The 22,534-nt window shown below is 32.5% G+C and overlaps 1 protein-coding gene across 1 annotated transcript; it reads right to left on the bottom strand.

The window, feature by feature from the left end:
- Positions 1-1,133: 1,133 nt before the first annotated feature.
- LOC140431481 (exoglucanase B-like) lies at positions 1,134-21,699 on the bottom strand. The gene is made up of 2 exons (XM_072519399.1): positions 21,567-21,699; positions 1,134-3,107 (listed from the first exon to the last, which is right to left on the bottom strand). The coding sequence occupies exon 2, from the start codon at positions 3,092-3,094 to the stop codon at positions 1,172-1,174; it is 1,923 nt and encodes a 640-aa protein (XP_072375500.1). The 5' UTR covers positions 3,095-3,107; positions 21,567-21,699; the 3' UTR covers positions 1,134-1,171.
- Between the last annotated feature and the right edge of the window lie 835 nt (positions 21,700-22,534).

Genomic DNA, 22,534 nt, shown 5'->3' with positions numbered 1-22,534 from the left:
GTGTTTGGGAAAGAAAAATCCTAAGGAAGATCTTTGGCCCTGCGCTGGATGAAGCATCAGGACAATATAGGATAAGAACTAACAAAGAGCTCGAAGAACTTTACCCAGACGCCAACATTATAAAAGAAATAAAGTCCAGAAGACTCCAATGGGCAGGACACCTTAGAAGACATTCTGACGAACGAACAGTAAGACTGGTCTGGGAGGAAGTTCCAACTGGAAGGAGACCACGCGGACGCCCTCGTCTCCTGGGCGAAATAATATAGCAGGAGACCTAAGCACTATGGGCGTGAAGAATTGGATGGAGGTTGCTCAAGACAGAAAACAGTGGAGGCATGTTGTCGAGTCGGCTAAAACCCACGAAGGGTTGTAACGGAGTAAGTAAGTAAGTAAGTACAAGGTTTCTACTGTACATGTTGAAACTTGTTGAAGGCTTCAAAGAAGTTTCTTAATATCAGAGAAATTTGTATTTTTCCATTTCATTTTACTTCATTCCAACACTTTGAGTTCCAAGTATTCCATTGTTTCCATAGCGTCATATCTTTCCGCTTCGAGTCTTATGTCTTACATTCCATTTGCTCACTGTTGTATATTGATATTGAGTCAAATTTCATATTTCTTTCCATATTTGCTTCGTGCAGATCCTATCGGAGTATTTACTCGTTAAATAGTGCTAAAGTGCAACGTTGGCATATGAATGAATAGTAGTATTGCATTTAAAGCCTTTGATATATTGGTTATTCATAATGTTTTCTGAATCCTCCTGTCGTTGGTTAAGACTAGTTTATCTTCACAATTCAGACAATTCAGAAAATTTTCTTGTCCTGTTAGCGTAGCTCTCACTCTTCAAATATCATTGATATTTTAGAGATGTCTCCATGTATTCCAGAATATTTTCGATATTTCGTGATCAGAATAACCAACCAGTAAGAAGTAATAAGTTAACATTCATATGAACTCTCGAAACTATATAGTCGAAACTATATCTAACGAAGCAGATAATTAATAAATGATAAAAACATGATTTTCATCAAAGTTAGTTTGATCAAAATCTGCACGATCCTTGCAACATTCTAAATATCAAGAAATTATTTTTTAAAAATAATTTAACACTAAGAACAAAAGTGATAATAAACGATTTAATAAAAATTTGTTATAAATCAAACACTATTTATTCATCAAACAAAAGACCATAAACTCCAAAACCTAAAGCAACATCTGTTTGGTCCCAGAATCTATGATACGTAAACTTTGGTGCAGGACCACCGTTCATATAATTTTCGATCTTGTACCACTGCGGATCCTTTTTATAAAATGATCTTAAACTAATAAAGGTTGAATTTGAATCAATAACGTCACCATTGGGATAAACTCCATGAAAATCTTTTGGAACATAAACAGATTGGTTAAAGTGAATCTCAGGTTGTTCTTCCACTGAAATTCCTAATGGCGTGCGATGCAAATTCCATAAACTGTCAAGTATTTTTTTAGCGAGATTCTTTGCTTCGACGTGATTAGCTTTAGCGGCATAATAGGATAATGTTCTGGCGGTAGCTGCTGCTGGTCCTACCCCGTTTCCATAGTAAACTACCTTACAATGAACGTTAGGAGGTACTCCAACCCAGTCCAATGTACTTGGAATCCTATAATCTTCCCCTTCAAAGTAAGTGTTTGCGATAATCCAAGATACCCATTTATCCAAAATTTTTTTAGCTTTATCATCCCCAGTTATATAATAATATTGTGCTAAACGATCAGTAGACCAAGGCTGCATTCCAAACCATTGATTTGATGGAGGATCGTATGCAACAGGTTCCCAATTATAAAACATTCCGTGGAAAGTATTCTCCATTAATTCTTCAGGAGGTTGCTCGTATCTACCATTCCAGCTATTAGAAACACCACCTGCAAATGCACCTTCAACGGATTGGAGATACTCATACAATTCTAATTGTCGGTCTAAAGATATTTGCCAATCTTCAACTGCAGTTGCACCTTTAGGAGTCATATTAGGTTCGGTAATTAAGGCATAGGCTGCCATAGGATTTTGGTAACCAAAATGAGCGACACCTTCTCCAATTCTCCACGAATATCCATATTCTGAAGCTAATGATCCTCCCCATCCAAAATACCATCCTAATAAGTAATGAGCACTATCCTTACCAGTACCTCCTGGACATTTATAAGGATCTATACAATTACCAATTCTCTTAAAATTTTTATCGAAAAAGCAATATCTTAAATAATCCCCCAATTTACCAGCCTTTTGTAAAGTATTAGTTATCTGTGATAATTGGCCACTTTTAGTTGCCCATCTTGAAGCCCAAAATGCCGCAGCAATGGCTCTAGCATCTGCATCTGGAGCAACAGAATATTTCCAATTAGGAGCATGATCCCCTGTAGAAAACAAAGGACCAAATCCTTCTGGACCACCATATTTATGAGAATCACAAGTTGGTTGGGGGATTGTTTTCCAGGCATTTTCTCTAGGTCCTCTTTGATATGTATTGATAAAAGATGGTCCAGGCTCATTAGGACCAAGTTCACAATTTCCAGGACTATTACCAAAGCCATAAACGTTATCTACATCTGTCAACCAGTGCATTGCGTAAATATCACTAGTTCCGTAAGTATCTACTAATTCTTGATACAAGGGATCGATTCCAACTGGAGCTGGAGGATCAACTGGTTCTACGGGATAGTCTTCTGGATATTCTTTTTCTGGACCATAACCAGCAGGATGTAATGGATTGTACAGATTAGTGTTAGGTTGACTTTCATGTACAGGAATTATATATTTCTCCATTATTTCCCACGCTTCATTAAATCTTGAAAAGTTATTTGTAATACCACCATACATAGCTTCTAACCAAATATAGTAACTGTGTGCTTCCGATGTTGTCTCATGGCCATAATCAGACGATTCTACAACTAGAGTTTCAACAGCGTGGTATGGTATGCCTTTTGAAGAAAAGTATCCATTACTAGGGTCGTGCATTTTATTATACTGTTCCAGGAATCTTTGTTTGTAAACACTCTCGCAGCTTCCATAATTTAAAATCACCACAAGGACAAGTAAATACAATGGCGTCATTTTTTCTTGTTACCTAAAAGCAATAAAATTATCTGTTATTAAAAATATACGATATAAAAATATTAGTAGATGTACTGTGTTTAAAAAAATAATTCAATGTGTATAAAAGATTTACTGCAATACAATCTTATTTTGATATGCTCGAATTAATGAACTTTGATAAAATAAAGGCAGATATCAAGCACAATTTTATTAATTAAATCTTGCCAAAGTACTTTCGCTCCCTAGAGCATCTTCAGGGGCATCTAAAATAAGCCAAGAAACGTTTTTTTAAATGAAGAAATTGATTAACCTCGATAAAAACTCGAAGTTAATGGATGATAAAAGTCTTTTGTGATTAACGTTTTAGACTTACTTCGTCAGTTTTGGGCTATACAACAATTGCAGAATGTCATAAACATAAAATTAAACATAAAGTTGAATATAACACTACACTAGACAAGGACAAACAGTTTAAAATTATTTAAAAAAGTCGAAGCTACATTCTGGTCGGCAACAGGAGAGAGAATGGCTCCCGGTATTAACGGAAATTAGTGGTGGGTTGCGATTTCACGAACTGCTACTTTGTCACTGCTACAACGCTGTCACAGTCGCAGTCCGCTTCAGTTGGAATAATATAGCAGTGCAGTGTACGCTACACAAGACGTTGCGCTGGTCCATAGATCGTATTTGCGACAGTGACAACGTTTACTTACTCCCACCCAGAATGTTTCGTCGCGACACGGTTTAACCGTGTGTGTATGTAGCAGTGGTAGCAATAGTAGCAGGGTAGCAGTTAAGATTAAACTGCTCAAAAAAATCACTGCTTTTTGTCACCGTGACAATACTGGAGCAGTCATATCTTGTTACAGCTACACAAAAATCGCAGGTTGGCCCCACGGTTCGTAGACTTACTACGGTTGCTTCTTCCGACTAACCAATGAACATTAAGCCCGCAATTACGTCACGAGAGTACAGTAGTTTGAATCGTAACATTAGTTTTATAAACTATTACAAAACAAGAACAAAAGTAATAGTTAATCGTCGTTTTTATGTCTTTGATGTGTGGAAAATAGTAAAGATAGTTATGAAATAAAGATGTCTAGTGGATAATAATACCTAATTATGGAAAACTGTTGATATGTAGGCAGTTTGGTACTTAAAATTAATCAGAACCGGTTGTTAACGTTTATCCAATGTTAATGCAGGATTTACGTAAATCTAGGACTTCAATCTCCATTTTACACTGAAAATTTGTCGCGTATACTGAATTTCCATCAATACTGGATTAACTATTGAATCAATTACATAACTATTTTTTTCCATTTTTTTAATATCTTTCCCTCACACTACAACCTGTGCCCGGCATTCTAAAATTTCATCAACATTATTATTACGTTAATAGACGATGAAATTTTAAAGTTTCAACCTACCTTATAAAAAGATACGAAGACAATAGGTACGATGTACAACTACAATAAATAACGTTTCTTCAATAATTCAAAATAAGTTTTTATAGAAAACACCAAGATTTCAAATACAAAAATATAAAGTAAACTGAGATATTTAAGAAACGGTGAATAATAAACTGAAAGATAATTACCACGAACAAACTGTAATAATAAATGGGTTTTGTATTCTTGTGTACTCTGGTGACGTAACTCAAGCATCCCCACCCCAGTCGGAAGAGGCAACCGTAGTAAGTCTACGAACCGTGGGCCAACCCCACGTTAGTTAATATATTCTATATGTCATATTTCATCAGTTAATTTCCTATACTAGTGTCAGTTGGACCTTTGATCAATGCTTAGTTACGTAGAATTTTGAAATGTACAGATCACATCTACATGATTGTGACTGCCCATCCAAGCTGTCATATGTCACATGTCACCTTAACATTTCCGTTAATGCCGGGAGCCATTCTCTCTCCTGTTGCCGACCAGAATGTAGCTTCGACTTTTTAAAATAATATTAAACTGTTTGTCCTTGTCTAGTGTAATGTTATGTTCAACTTTATGTTTAATTTCATGTTTATGACATTCTGCAATTGTTGGATATCCCAAAATTGACGAAGTAAGTCTAAAACGTTAATCACAAAAAACTTTTATCGTCCATTAACTTTGAGTTTTTATCGAGGTTAATCATTTTCTTCATTTAAAAAAACGTTTCTTGGCTTATTTCAGATGCCCCTGAAGATGCTCTAGGGAGCGAAAGTACTTGGGCAAGATTTAATTAATAAAACTGTGCTCGATATCTGCCTTTATTTAATCAAAGTTCGTTAAATAAGTTTTTCGAATTATAGTATAACTTTATACTATAAAACGAATAGGTTGAAAAAATACGATAATGTATGTTCGACAAAATAACAAATAAGTATATTCTTCCGGTTTTTGTATCACTTCCGGTTAAAAAGCCGGAAGTGCCACATAGTCGCAGAAATGTGATGTGATATATCCAATGGACATGTGATATATCAATCGACGCCTATTAAAAAGTTGTACTCGAATATTTAGTTCCGGTTTTGATGTTGTTTCCGGTTAAAAAGTTTTAGGACTGGAAGGAGGTTTAAAGACTGGAAGTTTTGCAAAAATGCCTCAAAATTAGTGAAATCGTATATCAATCGACACAAAGTTACTCGAAGAGTTCAAATATCGACTTCCGGTCACTTTAGGTGAAAACCTATGTTTTCACCTAAAGTGACCGGATATTAATATAAGCATATTAATATGCACTATAGCTGTAGATCTAAATAATAAATGAACTATTTTAGGATAACAGTACCAAACTAATATATTTCTTATAAAAGATTGTCAGTATTACTGCGAAATATCCATTTATATTTAATGATGGTAAAACCATCAAATAAGCAACTATTATTTACTACTTAAATTTATTTTTGGAAAACAGGTCCTTTATTCGCAACATTCTTCCCAAGGCGAATGACTTTTTAAAGACAATTTGCTATTTTTTATAGATAAGACTAATTATACAATATTACAGTAATCCTAAGAAATTGAATTTCAGTTGTGTATGCGATGGCGAGAGAAATTGTGAATTCAGCGGTATGATATACAAATACATATATACAATTACATCAAAGATATTGTTACGATAAATATGACTCATAAAACTGTAAACATTATATTTCTAATTCTATTCCATTCAAGTCTTTTCTAGATCATACACCAGCCGGCAGAAACTCCAGGTAATACCTGACGGGTCTCCTACGATTCGAAGTTTCCAGAAGAAGGTCGAATGAAAACCAGTCCAGGTGACCTTCTCGTCTGCTCGAAGGGAATCGGCGGAATTCTAGTCTAATGGTTGTTTAGTATAAATATAGAGGAACCTTTTATTTAAGTTACAGTTAGTTTTGAATATGAAGTCGAGTTTTTAGTCCGAAATAAACATTGTAAATAAATGATATAAATTAAAGTAGTTGTGTTCTAGTTCTTAGCGAAAAGTGTAAAACTGTAATAAATATATAAAGATTCTAATAAACTTATGAAAATTATAAATGTAGAACCTTTTATAATAAATAAAGACAATAAATTACATTTAATAAAAATACTACAATACACTCAAAAAGCAGTAACAGGTTGAGACAGCCGGAGCTGAGGTAGAAGACACAGAAAGTGGAATGGGCCATATAAATACCTGAGAGCAGATCTGAAAATTAGGGAAAAGGCAGAAGTAATCACGGGAGACGAGAGAAATGTGAGTCAGACACGAGTGAGTACGAAGGAAGATAGACCCAGTACCGAAGTTAAGCTTAGACCAGGACAATGTCTCTTACAAAGTCGACTATGGTGCCATGTGAATGTCCGTCTACCTGGAACAAAGTATGTTACAATTTTACACCCCCTCATAATTGATAAAAAAGGCTAAAATTATCCTCTTTATATAGTTCTCTCTCTCTAGTTCTATCCCACCTTGTGGAGTATTGGGCGCTTATGCGTTTCCAAAAGTGTAAGATTGCTAACTAGCCGCGTCAGCGCACTTTATATCTTTAATATACATCCAAACATTATGTCATGGGATTGTTTAAGGCGTTGACGTATATGTTCGTCCAGTTCGTCGCAAAATGTATAGCGTGTGCCTTTGCTAGGCTAGTTATAGTATTTTTAGGTGCTAACTCCTCGTCAGTTCGCTAACTCCTAGGTGCTCCTCGGTCGAACTAGTGTATTTTTTATTATTATCAGAGACCTATTGGTTTACATAGTTCTGCAGTAGGCATAAATAGTAGGACAGCCAAATAGAGTGAATCCGATAATAAATAAATATGGCGCGTCCAAAAAAACACTTGGACACGCCGATGGTATTTTAAGTTGCGCATTGCTTGCAATAAAACTTTTCATAAAGGGTGTGCCATGTAATAGTGGCCAATACGAACTTTTTTATTGATGAATTTCTAATTAAAATGATGACGAATCTGATCCCCAATGAGCTTATAAAAATCGAAAAATCGCCCATAGATTTTGTGTAAAAATATGTGTATTTGGGCCACGAAATAAGATTAACGCGAGACAAACAAACATGTGAGCTACTCAGAAGAGTAAGTTTAGGTAGGGCTGCATTCAGAAAAATGAGACACATCAGTTATAGTACAATGACTGCTAGGATCCAGAATATTCTATCACACAAATTTAATAAGAGCTTACCGTCTGTCAGCATAGAACATTTTGGAATCTTACAACACTAATTGCGAGGTACTGTAACATCAAATTCAGCATTTGCATTTAATATAAAAATTATAACTAAAATCTTTGCTAGCGTAAATAAAAGTTTTTTTGAGTGTTCTGATTAAAAAAAAAGTATTTTTCAAAAGAACATTCATAATTTGTGTTACCCTTTGTTTCCTAGTTGTTTCATTGTGAAACCACATACAAATAAACTTTTAGCTACGTTCTTAGTGGTATTTGCCTAAAACAACTCACGGTGTATGAAATATAAGTCTCCGCGTACTTTACAATAAGGGGTGTTTCAAAAAAAGGTAATCCCGTCTCTAGGGTAGGTAAAAAACTGAAAAATAATTGGGGTTTGCTTAGTAAAAAACTTTTGTAACGCCATCCGTTTTCAAGATACAGGGCGTTAAAGAAAAAAAAAATTTTACACATTTTTTACGATTTTGCCAAAACTACTGGCAACATTGTAATGAAATTGTATACGAATATGTTTTGGAAGCTGATACATCCCATGAATTTGTTTTTATATCTTATTCTCATAGAGGGCGCTAGTTACACGGATCGTACTAAGTATTAGTCAATATAACTTTTTTAAAGTATAATTATTAATCAAAATTTCAAGTAAACTTAAACATCATTCAATTTTACACGAAAAAGGTACTCTTGGTAAAACTCGATACTGTGTACCGTTTTCGGAATATTTTGATTTGAAAATTATGAAGTAATAATTGATGCTGGTAGTAATGATAAAGTTCTAATAGGTATACCTCTATTTTCTCCAAGTGTGCCATGGAAATCTGACATTTATTGATTGTTATGACGATAAATCAACAATAATTAGAGTTTTGAAACCTTGTTATTTGTAAAATCAAATCAAAATGTACTCAAATGTTGAATACACTGACATGTTATTAACCTTAGGCGAATGTTTAGGATGTTCTAGTGCAGCTGTGACACGTTATGCAGAAAAGTTTCCTAGAAGAAACTTACCAAGTAAAAAAACATTTAGAGCCTTTGAACGACGTTGTCGAGAAACTGGGAATGTGAGACCAAATAAAATAAATTCTGGTAGACCAAGAACAACAAGAACAATTAATAAAGAAAATAATATTTTAAATTTACTTGATCAAGATCCAACAGTTAGCGTAAGGAATATAGCAAGACAAACAAATACTTCTTCTTCAAGTACTTGGCGGATACTGAAAGAATAGCAATTACATCCTTATCATTACAGACAAGTCCAAGAGCTCTTGCCAGATGATCTACCGGTTAGAGTGGATTTTTGTGAAACATTGCAACAAAGGACAGCCCACAATCCAAATATTTTAAAATGCATTCTTTTTACGGACGAGGCCACCTTTACGCAACAAGGTATATTTAACTCCCATAATGCACACTACTGGTGTCATGAGAATCCACGAGTCAAAAGAGTATCACATTACCAACACTCATTTAAAGTTAATGTTTGGGCAGCAACTTTAGGTAACAAATTAATAGGTTATCATATTCTACCTGGAAATTTAAATGGTGATATGTATCTTGATTTTTTAAACAATTCCTTATTCGAGATATTAGAAGATTTAACGCTAAACGAGCGAAGATCTTTATTTTTTATGCACGATGGAGCTCCACCACACTTTGATAGAAGGTGTCGTAATTGGTTGAGTAATCATTTTCCGAATCGATGGATTGGTAGAGGTGCAGAAGCTCCCATTCATTGGCCTCCTCGGTCATGCGATTTTAACCCTTTGGACTACGCAGTTTGGTCGTATATTAAGGAAAAAAGGTCTATACTACAGAGGTAAATTCACGCCAAGAATTGGAAGAAAGAATTCAACGTCGATTTAATGACATCATAGCTGATCCCCTACCGTTTAGAAGGTTAATGGAATCTGTAGAAAAAAGAATAGACTTGTATATTCGCGAAAACGGAGGGCATTTTAAACACTTACTGTAATTGAATTTTATTTTATGTTCTTAGTCATTAATTTAATTTTCTTCTTTTGAGTTTTGTTTAATTACTAACTATTTTATACCAGCATCAATTATTACTTCATAATTTTCAAATCAAAATATTCCGAAAACGGTACACAGTATCGAGTTTTACCAAGAGTACCTTTTTCTTGTACAATTGAATGTTTAAGTTTACTTGAAATTTTGATTAATAATTATACTCTTAAAAAAGTTATATTGACTAATACTTAGTACGATTCGGGTAACTAGCGCCCTCTATGAGAATCAGATATAAAAACAAATTCATGGGATGTATCAGCTTCCAAAACATATTCGTATAAAATTCATTACAATGTTGCCAGTAGTTTCGGCAAAATCGTAAAAAATGCGTAAAATTTTTTTTTCTTCAACGCCCTGTATCTTGAAAACGGATGGCGTTACAAAAATTTTTTACTCAGCAAACCCCAATTATTTTTCAGTTTTTGACCTACCCTAGAGACGGAGTTACCTTTTTTTGAAACACCCTGTATATGGCGCACCACCATTTACATTCTCGTTATTCAGTTATTAGTTGGTAATAACAAATGTTTTGAACCGGGCTAGTGGTATAAGCAATTTTGGTGGTTTTAAGATTATTTCTCTAGACAGGTAACTTTATTTTTTATTTACAATGTTAAAAATATTTGTATCTATGATTAATACTTTCTATTACTAAAAGTTTTCAATTTACAGCCTGAAACCACTAGGAAACTAGATATATACTTATTTTTTACAGTGAGCTAAACAATATGTCGTCGGATGGTCTATTCACATTGTTAGAGAACATTCCTTCAGATGGCGAGTTAGTAACTTTACTCTCGTCAGAAACGTGATGGAGACTTTTCATTTACACCAACTTCTGCCACAGAAATTCAAATTTTTAAAAATTAAAGAATAAAAAGGTTGCCCAGTTATGTCGATAAGATACTCGTCATCTAGAGAGGAACTACGAGATCACTACATGAGTTCAGTTATGTCTGGAGATTAGTTTGCTTGCCATCTTGGAAACGCGCATTTAGCAGATAATTCGGTGATGCCTCGTCGCGACTCTCCAAATTATGACACGTAGTATAAAGTTCGCCCTTTATTGGATACTTTATCAGAAACGTTTTGTTCTTCATATGGCCCTTCAAAACATCAAACCATAGACGAATCTATTATTCGTTTCAAAGGTCGTAGTTGTCTAAAGCAATGTATGCCTCTAAAACCTATCAAGAGGGGTTATAAAGTTTGGATTCGATCTGACGAGAATGGATATGTTTGCCAATTTCAGATATAGGTAAGTTGGAAAAACTAATGATCAACCTGAAAAAGATTTGAGCCAAAGAGTTATCTTAGTTTTGACTCGAGATGTGGCGGCAAAAGGATATCATGTTTTTTTGATAACTTTTCCAACTCTATGGCCTTACAAAAAAACTTCAAACAGAATGTATTTATGCGTGCGGCACTGTCAGGCCTAACCGAAAAGATATCATCCGAGGACAATCGAACTCGAGTTTCAGCAAAGATGGACTGGTGTTTCTAAAGTGGAGAGACCGGAAAATAGTACATTTTTTGGGAAATCATCAAAACCCTTCAGAAGAAGCAACTGTTTCCCGCGAGCAAAAAGACGGAAATTCACAAGTCGTGGCCTGTCCAACGATTTTTAAAGAATATAACCAGCATATGGGCTATGTTGACAAAATAGATATGCTGAAATCTGTGTATAAGATTGCGCAAATCAAAGAGATGGTGGCACCGAATTTTGTGACATTTCATAGATATATGTGTTGTGAATTCTTTTATTCTCTTCCAACACAAAGTCAAATGCGCATTTCCAAACCTGAATTTTTTTAAGGTATCTGTAGTTTAAGGGTTAATCGCCGTCAGTTGTAGTAAACCTTCACCAAGTAGGGTTGCTTCTCCCTGCTTCACATGGAAATATTTCAAAAAAATTGTGCCTTATGAGAAACGCTTTGATCAATGTTTGCTAATACCTCAACATGGGACATCTAGACGATGTGCTTCTTGTATCACTAGTAAGGATCCTCACAGGTGGGTGTTCAAACGTGTAAGGTTGGATTGTGCCTTACGGAAAAAAAAGAACTATTTTTCTAAAAATCTCTAGAAATCTCTAGGTTTTTAGTGGCATCATATCGAAACTACTGATTGTATATAAGTTTCTAATATTTCTAGTGCATTTTTCTACTTGCAAAAAGAGTTGGCTATAAGCTGGCCAACCCGCTGATGACCTCTTTTACCTTCATTAAACAAATGTCTCATTACGGAGCAAATTATACAGTATGCTCTACTTTTATATTCAGAATATGACAACCAGGGGAATCTTTCCATCCATTTCTTGGAAAGGGCAAATTTCGTTTTGTAAAAATGAAAAACTTGTAATGTTTGGATGCAATTCAAAGCTGTTTTAAAATTTTGTTCTTTAGATAATCATCCTCGATTTTGTGTTAATGCGCAGAAAAACCAGCATTCAATTCAGCAGAATCCAAAGATCACATAACATAGGTGATAATGAATGAAACTCATGAATGAAAATTGCATATTGCTATCGCTTTGATGAATTGAAAAGCCAAATATACATGGCACAAGAGCACAATTTCTCAAACGTTTCGTGTATGAATCGGTATCATTTCATTTTGCTAAAATGTAAACTTTGCAGTTTTAGAACAGTTCAAGAAGATAGAAAACGATTTTATTAAATCGTAATTCGTTCATGGTCATCAAAGAAGCTGGCACCTTTTGTAGTTACCACTTCAGATGGGATATAAGCGGAGACATTTGTTGGCCGTTCTGTGTGTGAATTTGTATCTACCCGAGTCACTGTCGAAGCACGGTTATGCAGAAATAACGCGTTATAAGACTTTAATGATACCGATTCATACGTGGAGTGTTTGACGAATTGTGTTCTTGCGCCATATATATTCGGCTTTTCAAATCATCAAAGCGATAGCAAGCTTTTACTGAAATGTAAACTTTCCATGTGTACAGTGTGTCCAATTAAGTCTGCATCATATGGACACTATTTTATTATTAATTTTACGAGAAAAAGATGTTCTTTATAAAAAGTTGTGCATGGTCTAAAACCTAAGATGCAATCATCAGATATCAAATTTTATCAATATTATATAAGGTATGTCAAAAATTATGAATTTTGCTCAACAGTAAAGTACCTTTATATTTCACAATATCGAAAATTGTTATTATAAAAAGTTGTTTGAAATTAAAAACTATATTTTAATATGCAATTACATCCTTTCAATTGAAATTATTTTTTAGCAAATTTCTGTCAAATTACTCATTCGCATCATAATTTTTATTTATTACAAGTATGATAACTTATTTATTATTAATTTTACGCATGGACGCTTTGCATGGACTAAAATCTAAGTCGCAACTATCAGATATCAAGTTTTATTAATAATATACGAGGTATGTCAAAAACTATGAATGTCGTTCAAGAGTAAGGTACCTACCTTTATATTTTACAATATCGAAAATTGTTATTATAAAAAGTTGTTTGGAATTAAAAGCTATGTTTTAATATGTAAACAGACAGATATATTCCTCTTAACTATCCCCAGTAATTGCCAATATCTTTATGGAAGACTTCGAGACCCCAGCACTATCCACATCAATGCTCAAACCCACATGTTGGCTAAGATATATTGACGATACATTCGTCATTTGTCCCCATGGCAGGGATCCTTGGGTATCTTTTCAAACCCGTCTGAATGGTATATATCCTAGTATCCAGTTCACGGTGGAGGTGGAAACTGATTCATCCCTACCGTTTCTCGACGTTATCATAAAGAATAACGAATCCCAAGGTTTTTATCACTCTGTTTATCGAACATCCACCCATACCAAACGTTACTTGCATGCCAACTCTCATCATTTCACTTCACAAATTAATTCAGTTATTAATACACTTATCTACAGATCAATACGCCTTTGTGATGATGCAAGTATACCCGCTGAGCTCTCTAGTTTAAAACAAGCCCTCGTCCAAAACGGTTAAAGCGAAAATCACATTAATAGAAGGATCCACACACATCAATCTCCTATTCAATCTCAACCCAAAGACTTAGACCCTCATCATACGAAAGCTTTTCTTTCTTACATCAAAGGTGTCACTGACAAAATCGACAAAATTCTAAAATCAAGGGGAATAAAACCTCCAACAAAATCTTTCATCTCTTGTCCGATCAATCAAAGACAACATTCCAAATGAACAATACGGAGTTTATGAAATTCCTTTTGCAGACTGCCCCCGATCCTATATAGGCCAAACAAATCGTAGAATCCAAAATAGGATTTATGAACATTCCATTTTTGTTCGCAATTCCGACTCAATTTCAGATCAACACCATCTTCATACAGGTCGCACAAGTGATTTTGAAAACTCCAGAACCATAGCCCCCATCCGCTTCTATAAATCAAGAAGTATCCGAGAAACCATAGAAATTGAAAAAAGGCCAAATTGTCTCAATAAACGAGATGTCGGCATACGGTTACCTTCGACTTGGAGACCTCTCATAAAGTAAATACCATTACTCCACCCGTCATTGAAAATCCTACTGTCAGAAATGTTCGCGCCAACCCCGCGCCAATCCCCGCACCAATTCCTACGCTGGCCCCCGGGCCAACCACCACCCAAGCCACGTCACCATCGACGGTATAAATGACATGTCCTCTATTCCCAGTACCAGTAATGCTCTGATTAGTGATCAGTGACTCAGGAGACTGAGACCTCGGAAGCCCTGAAGAAGACATCGAAGAAGATGTCGAAAACTCGGCGAAATGATAATCGACGCGATTCAATCCGTAAGACTGGTGAGTTTAATATTAATTCCTGTAATAGTATTAATCTTAGCTCTAGGTTTAATTGTACTCATCGCGGAAACCTTTCTGAACAATTTATATAATATATATAATATAAATATATATATATATATATATATATATATATATATATATATATACCAAAACAACTCAATAAAAGTAAAAGTAGAAGAAGAACTAACTGACCCTATTGAAGCTGGAAATGGGATAAGATAGGGAGATTCCCTGAGTCCTCTATTGTTTAACCTCGTTATGGATGAAATAATAAAAAAAGTAAGAAGTAAAAAAAGATACCAAATAGATACTACTCTCTCAGTGAAAATGGTTTACAACGCATTCTGCACCAATTTAATATAACTGCCAGAAAATTTAACATGTTAATTTCCACAAAAAAAAAAGACAAAATGCATGGTTATAACAGCAAATTTACTAAGATGTAAATTGGAGTTGGAAGGTCAGATAACAGAACAAGTAATGGAGTTTAAATATCTAGACATCACATTATCTAGCTACGGAAAGCTCGAACCAGATGTGAACGATCAAGTAAATAGAGCAAACAGAGCTGCAGGTTGCGTGAATGAAAGAATATCTTCTTCTTCTTAAAGTGCCTATCCGTTCCGGACGTTGGCGATCATCACGGCTATCTTCACTTTGCTTATTGCAGCGCGGAACAGTTCAGTGGTAGTCGTGTTATACCGTGAAAGAATATGGAGAAATAAAAATATGGGGAAAGAAATGAAAGGCAGAATTTACAAAACAGTCATCAGATCAATAATGATATACGCGGCAGAAACACGACCTGATACAAAGAGGACAAAATGGATGATAGAAACAGCAGAGATGAAAACAGAAACATTGATGGTAAAAACACTATGGGGCAGAGCTAGAATTACAGATATACAACGTAGATGCAAGGTGAAAAAAAAACATCAAGTACTGGGTAAGAAATAAAAGAGTAGAATGGAATCATTTAAGCCGAATGACAACAAATAGAGTATTAAGGACGACAAGACGGTTCCTTTTTAGGCACATTGAAAAATAGACAGAGTCATGTTTATTTAAAAAAAAAGAAGATATATATATATATATATATATATATATATATATATATATATATATATATATATATCTTCTTTTTTTTTAAATAAACATGACTTATATATATATATATATATATATATATATATATGTATATATATATATATATATATATATATATATATATATATATATATATATATATATATATATATAGTTCAGTTTGCACATTTCAAAAACATGCGTATTATATATTACAAATACAAATACATTCTTTAAGAAAAAAATCAGAAAATGGACTTGAGTAGCACCAAATGGAACCACTAAGAACGAAATTGACTTCATTCTAATTAACAAGATTGCTACAGTCAAAGATGTCAGAGTAATAAATACATTTTAAACAGGCAGCGACCATAGACTAATCAGAGCAAAAACTGTTCTAGATCTGAAACTAGGAAGAGATAATATCGAAACTCAAAGTCACGCACAAAGGTCAATGGAGAAATGCATGCTAGTTATAACAAAGAGAAATCGAAAAAGAATAGAATGGATCAGATAGAAAATCAAGATCAGTGATATAATTCACAGAATTAAATCTTTAAAATGGTACTGGGCGGGACATTAAGCGAGAAGAACTGACAATGACAATAGATCACATCACATGACATCCACTAGAATTACACTGTGGTATCCAAGATACGTCAATAGACCAAGAAGCTGTCCAACTTTAAGATGGGACTATGACATAAGACATAAGGGAATAAACCGGTACAGTATACAGTATAGCACAAAAAACGAATTGATTTTAGACAATCGTGGGCAGAAATGAAGACTGCGACTATGAAAGGAGGCTGCACCATAATCAGTAGAATACGCTGATAATGATGATGATGATATATATATATATATATATATATATATATATATATATATATATATATATATATATATATATATATATATATATATATATATATATATATATATATATATATATATATATTGTTATGATGTATTGTTTGTTTGAATGATGAGCAATGAGTATTTTAATAATATAGGGTTTTTATCGCGGTTCTCAAAGAATTAGTTTGTAAGTATTGTGATTTTTAGGGTACAAATTAATTTCCATATATACAAAATTCAACAAGTATGATGTCAAATTGATTCAAAATAATGAAATCTACCATCTATTTAACAAATCAAGTCTATTGAATAAAATGGATATATCAGTAAGCTGTTAGTATTTTTATAATTAGTGTTAAGTTTATAATATATTACTTCTTTTTGAAAAAATGTACATTTTTCTTGATTTATTTTAAGTCCAACTTTATCTAATCTGTTTATTATAATTTTTAGGTGTTTCTCATGATCTTCAGCCGTTTTAGAAACAATTAATATATCACCAATGTAGTGAATTACAAAATGTTCATATTGATCCAAAATATCATGAAGACATCTACATAGAGCACTGCAAGATGATTGAAGTCCAAATGGTACTACTTTGAATTGATATACTACTCCATCTATCTGAAATCCTGTATACTGTCTACTTTTTCTTTCTAGAGGTATTAACCAAAAACTATGCTGTAAATCGATTTTAGTGAAAAATGACATTCCTGTAATTCTTCCTAGTATTCCATCTATACTCATTGGTGCTTCAAATTGCTTTTCAGTGATCTTGTTAATATTCCTTGCATCCAAACATAATCTGATTTCCCCTGATCTTTTACGTACTACTACTATTGGATTTATAAAACGTGTGTCTGCCTTCTCAATGATTCCATCTTCTAACATATTATTAATTGTTTTGTTTACTTCTTCTCTGTATTTATATGGTATTGGGTATGATTTTGTTTTAAAATCTTTTTCTTCTTTAACTTTTATACTATGGATATAATTTTGTGCAATTCTATTTTCTTTATTGACAAGTCCCTTGTGTTGCTGCAATATGGAAATGACTATTGATTTATATTCTTCAGGGCAATTTAAAACTTTCATCATATCTTCTTCTTTACAAATAACATTATTCTTCATTATGTACATATTATTCCTTGCTTCCAATTTTACGCACTCCACCTCGTAGGCATCCATCTGCTTAAAATTTCCATTCCTTAAATATTCACTACAATAATTATTCTTTACATTCTTTTGGGACATTTCCCTATCATCAAAATACATTTCTTCTTCATAAACATCATTATTTTCTTTTAATAATATCCTATCAACTCTTATTCCTTCTTCCACCTCATCTTTCTGCATAAACTTAATTATTTGCCCTTCCAAAGTTACCATTTTTTCTTCAAAATCTATCTTTACTTTCTTCTTTTCCAATTTATCATTTCCCATTAATATATCAACACATAAATCCTTGACAATAAATCCTTGCATATTAATTTCTTTATTAAGAATATTAATTTTAAAATTGGCTAGTTTATCAATTTCACCCAACTTCTTATTATTTGCACCAATAATTTTAATTTTTGGAATCTTTATTATATCTGATAGTTTTAATGTATTAAAAATAAAATTCTCTGAGACTAAAGTACTTTCTGAACCAGTATCTATCATAATTTTAATCATTTTATTTTTGGCCAAAGCATTTATATAAATTAAATTAATAGATTCAATAATTTTATCTTCATCTAAAGAAATAAATTCAGAAGGTTTTTCATAATAGCAATGGCCTAACTTGTAATTCAGAAAGTTTACTGCACAAAATTTTGATTATTAGAATTGTCAGATTGTATCTGACCACTTGGATCTGATGTCCTATGTCTTTCCCTACTATGACTTCTACTCACATTTTCTTGCCTTGTACTATTTCGTTCCCTGTCTTCGCAGCTTCTATTCCTTCGAACACAATTTACCTGTCTGTTATAGTTAGGTCGCTCTGTATTTCTTCTATTGTTAAAATCTTGTCTATTATTATTAGTACTGTTATTAAAATGTTCTCTATTATAACTAGTATTGTTATTACAATTCTGTCTATTTTGATTACTGTTATTATTATTAAAATTTTGTAAATTATTACCATATCTATAATTATTGTTATATGATTGTCTATATTGTTGATTATCATTTTTATTATATTGAAAGTTATTATTGCCTTTTCTATTGTTGTTATTATTACTTGTCATATTACCTCTTTGTATTCTTTGAATAAAATTAATAAAACTATCTATTGTTTGAATATTTTGTACAGTTACGGTTTGCACAACATCAGCGTCAAAATGTCTAGATACATTTAAGACTGTTTCATCCTCTCTAAGTGGTGGTTCTAAATATTTTGCAACTGTTATCGGTTTCAATGCATAATCTACCATATTTGATTTTAAATTGTGATTATACTTTCCAAAATATAGAATTTCTCTAAACTTGGCTTGCTCTAATTCACCCCAATAATAATTTAAAAATTTATTTTCAAATGTTTGAAAATTATCTAAATCATTTTCAATACTAGCAAACCAAGTTGCTGCATTGTCATTTAATGTCATTCTAATATAATCTTTAATATCATTAATATTATTCACGAATCTTAATTTATGTTTCAAACTATTTATGTATACTCTAGGATGCAAATTTTTTATATTACCAGTGAATTTAATCCCAGTCTCATTTGTTAAATTTAAGTAAGGTCTCCCTATGTCTCTCATTTGTGAAATATCATCTATTCTCTGTTCCACATTTCTTATTTGATTATTATTTATTTGGATATTTTGTTGTATATCATCTAATTTTTCTTCTGTGTTTCTCCTGTCTTCGTTAATTTTTACTTCTAAGTTACATTTCTGCAACTCTATTTTCTGTTCTATATCTATCTTATTATCTTGAATAATCCTCTTTACTTCTGTCCTCTCATTTTCTATCCTTTTCTTGTAGTCATTCCGTATATTTTTTATTTCATTTGCTACTTTTTTCTCTGCAGCTTCAAGTTTTTTATCCATTTGTTTTTCTATTTGTTTTACAATTTTATTATTATTATCTTCTATTTTCTTTTCTAATTTTCTATAATTCTCTTCTAATTTCTGTTCCATTTTTTTCATGTCTTCTTTGACTTCTTTTGAATTCTCTTCCAATTTTTTTATGTCTTCTTTGACTTCTTTTGAATTCTCTTCCAATTTTTTTATGTCTTCTTTGATTTCTTTTGAATTCTCTTCCATTTTTTTCGTATTCTCTTTCATTTTCTTGTTCATCTGCATCATTAATGACATCAAAGCTGCCATATTGACATTTTCCTCTCTTTCTGGATTCATTTCTGCAGTATCTTGTGGAACTTGAACTAAACTCTCCTCTTGTATAGGTTGTGTTTCTACTTCCACATCTTCTTCATTCTTTGTGCTTCTTGTACCTTTCTTTTCTTGAGACATTTTGAGACTTTACTTGTTCAAATATAATTAAAAATAAAATCTATAATTTTTTTTTAATGAAAATTAATTTAATTATATGAGAGCACTTATCTTCCCAAACTAATTCTTTTAAATAGAGAGCCCCACGTTGGGCGCCAAATTGTTATGATGTATTGTTTGTTTGAATGATGAGCAATGAGTATTTTAATAATATAGGGTTTTTATCGCGGTTCTCAAAGAATTAGTTTGTAAGTACTTTTTTAAATTATCTTTATTATAACTATTATGAAACACACATATATATCTAACCTAGCCAATGTAAATTTAAAATAAACTATCTTTAAATTGATACTATTATAAAACTAATTAAATTCTATAGACAATGTAAAATTTAAACAAACTATCTTCAAAATTGAAATTGTTATGACATTAACTAAATTATATTAACAAAATTTTGTACCTTTCTTTCACTGAATGCCTAAATGAACTGTTTTCCACTATATAGATTCTAATCACCACTGAATGTCTTCGTACTTCGGTTATCCTTGTTTTTGTGAAATTAATTTTTCCAATTATCAGCTTCTACCAATTTAAGATATATTTTTCTTCACCAGCATTTATAAACCACCAAGCAAACCAGCAAAACAGCATTTATATTTATTCTTCTTTTCAATATACCAATATCCAACCAAGATTCTTCTAATATACTTTTTTAATCTTCAATAATTATTTGTGTATAATTATAAATGTGCATTAAAATATATGCATAATTTTTAATCTTCATTTAACTCACTATATTAAACAATTGGACTATTTGTAACTGATTCACTGACTCCAACTAACTTTCATATTTCTTACTAAACTGCCTGACTTCTTACTAAAAACTTTTCTGACTGCACTATCTTGAAAATTCTGAACAATTGACTTCACTAACTTAATGAATCTATCTTCTACTAACTTTCATAATAAACTGGCCATCTTGAATCCAAATCACGGGTATTTATATCTTTTCAATCTTCCAGAACCATCTGGTAAGAAATCATGTTCGATTTAGTTCTATTTCTTCTATATGGATGTTCTCGAAAAAAATATCTGTTCTATCCACCGACATAATCATTATTCCAGAATGTTCCAACATAAACAAAGATCAAATTCTGCATTCTGGAGAATTCGTTAATGTTCTATTGATAATTTTGTTGACATTTAGGCTTTTCAGATAAGAATAAACATTTAAATCATTAAATATATATAAATTAAACATTTTAAACTAACATTATTATTATAACCCCACTTTAATTCCTAAAATCTCACTTGGAGAGTATGTATAGTGTGTTGCCTAGTCACATGGCTCACTTAAATATATCTACAAAATCATAACTACTAAAATACAACTTTTTACAATTATTATATGCTAATTTCTTAAAATTGCCCTCACATAAATATATTTTTATAAAATTCTCTAGTATATAACTTATTTAAAATAATCAAATACTTTTTTTTTATCTAATATTATCTAGTATATAACTTATAAATTAATTTTTTAAACAATATCATTTCAACATATATATATATATAGATTTAGTGAATACTTACTTATTCAACTATACATATGGGTATATTATTAAAACAACGCACTTAACTATAAAATAAAACTAAAAATGATCTCCTAATTTAACAGATAATAAATGAAAAAGTCATTCCTATTCGAAAAGCCAACGAGTCAACACCTCGGCTTCTTCAAATAGTATTTCTTATAAAAAAAAACTTGTCAGTTAATGTGTTTTGTTATCAAGTAATTATTGAAAGTGAAAAGTTTTTTGTGAAACAACTTGGTATGTAAACTTTATAATTGATACAAACACAATAAATAGGCCAGGCATTGCGCCTGATTTTCATTAAATATTTTGGCATCCAGAATATTTAAAAATGCTTCTTCAACCCACCGCTCCAAGCTACGCAGCTGTTACCACATCAAAAACAACAAAACCTACACCGGCGACCACATCATATCCTAGCAGAAAGCAAGCAATAGTATTAAATGCTCTTCCGGATACAGCTCTCTTCGATTACATTAAGGCAATCGGTGAAATCGTAACACCAAAGCGTATTACCCACGCTTCCCGCATATCTAACCAACGCATTTGCATCTTTCTTGCTTCTATTTCTGACGTCGATATTCTTCTTAAAAACAATCCCACCGTTTCCGTTAAAAATGAAATTGTCCACATCCGCAGACTCATTTCCCCAACTAAAAGATTGTTAATATCTAATGTATGTCCATCGATTCCAAATCAACTTATCGAGCAGGCATTAAAAAACGAACTTGGTCTGCAACTAGCCTCACCTGTATCTCAGATTCGTACAGGCTCACCCGATGAAGATTATTCCCATATATTAAGTTTTCGACGGTCTATCTACGTAATACCAGATAAAGACAATTTCGAAATACAAACCTCCGTATTAATACATTTTGAAAACACTTCCTTCCGAATCTTCGTTACATCAGACAAACTAGAATGTTTCCTTTGCCAAAAAGCCGGACATACGGCTGAAACCTGCCA

The sequence above is a fragment of the Diabrotica undecimpunctata genome, unplaced genomic scaffold, assembly GCF_040954645.1.
Source record: "Diabrotica undecimpunctata isolate CICGRU unplaced genomic scaffold, icDiaUnde3 ctg00001096.1, whole genome shotgun sequence".
Classification (NCBI taxonomy): Eukaryota; Metazoa; Arthropoda; class Insecta; order Coleoptera; family Chrysomelidae; genus Diabrotica; species Diabrotica undecimpunctata.
Note: the sequence above shows the minus strand (reverse complement) of the source record. Positions and strands in the feature narration are given on the sequence as shown.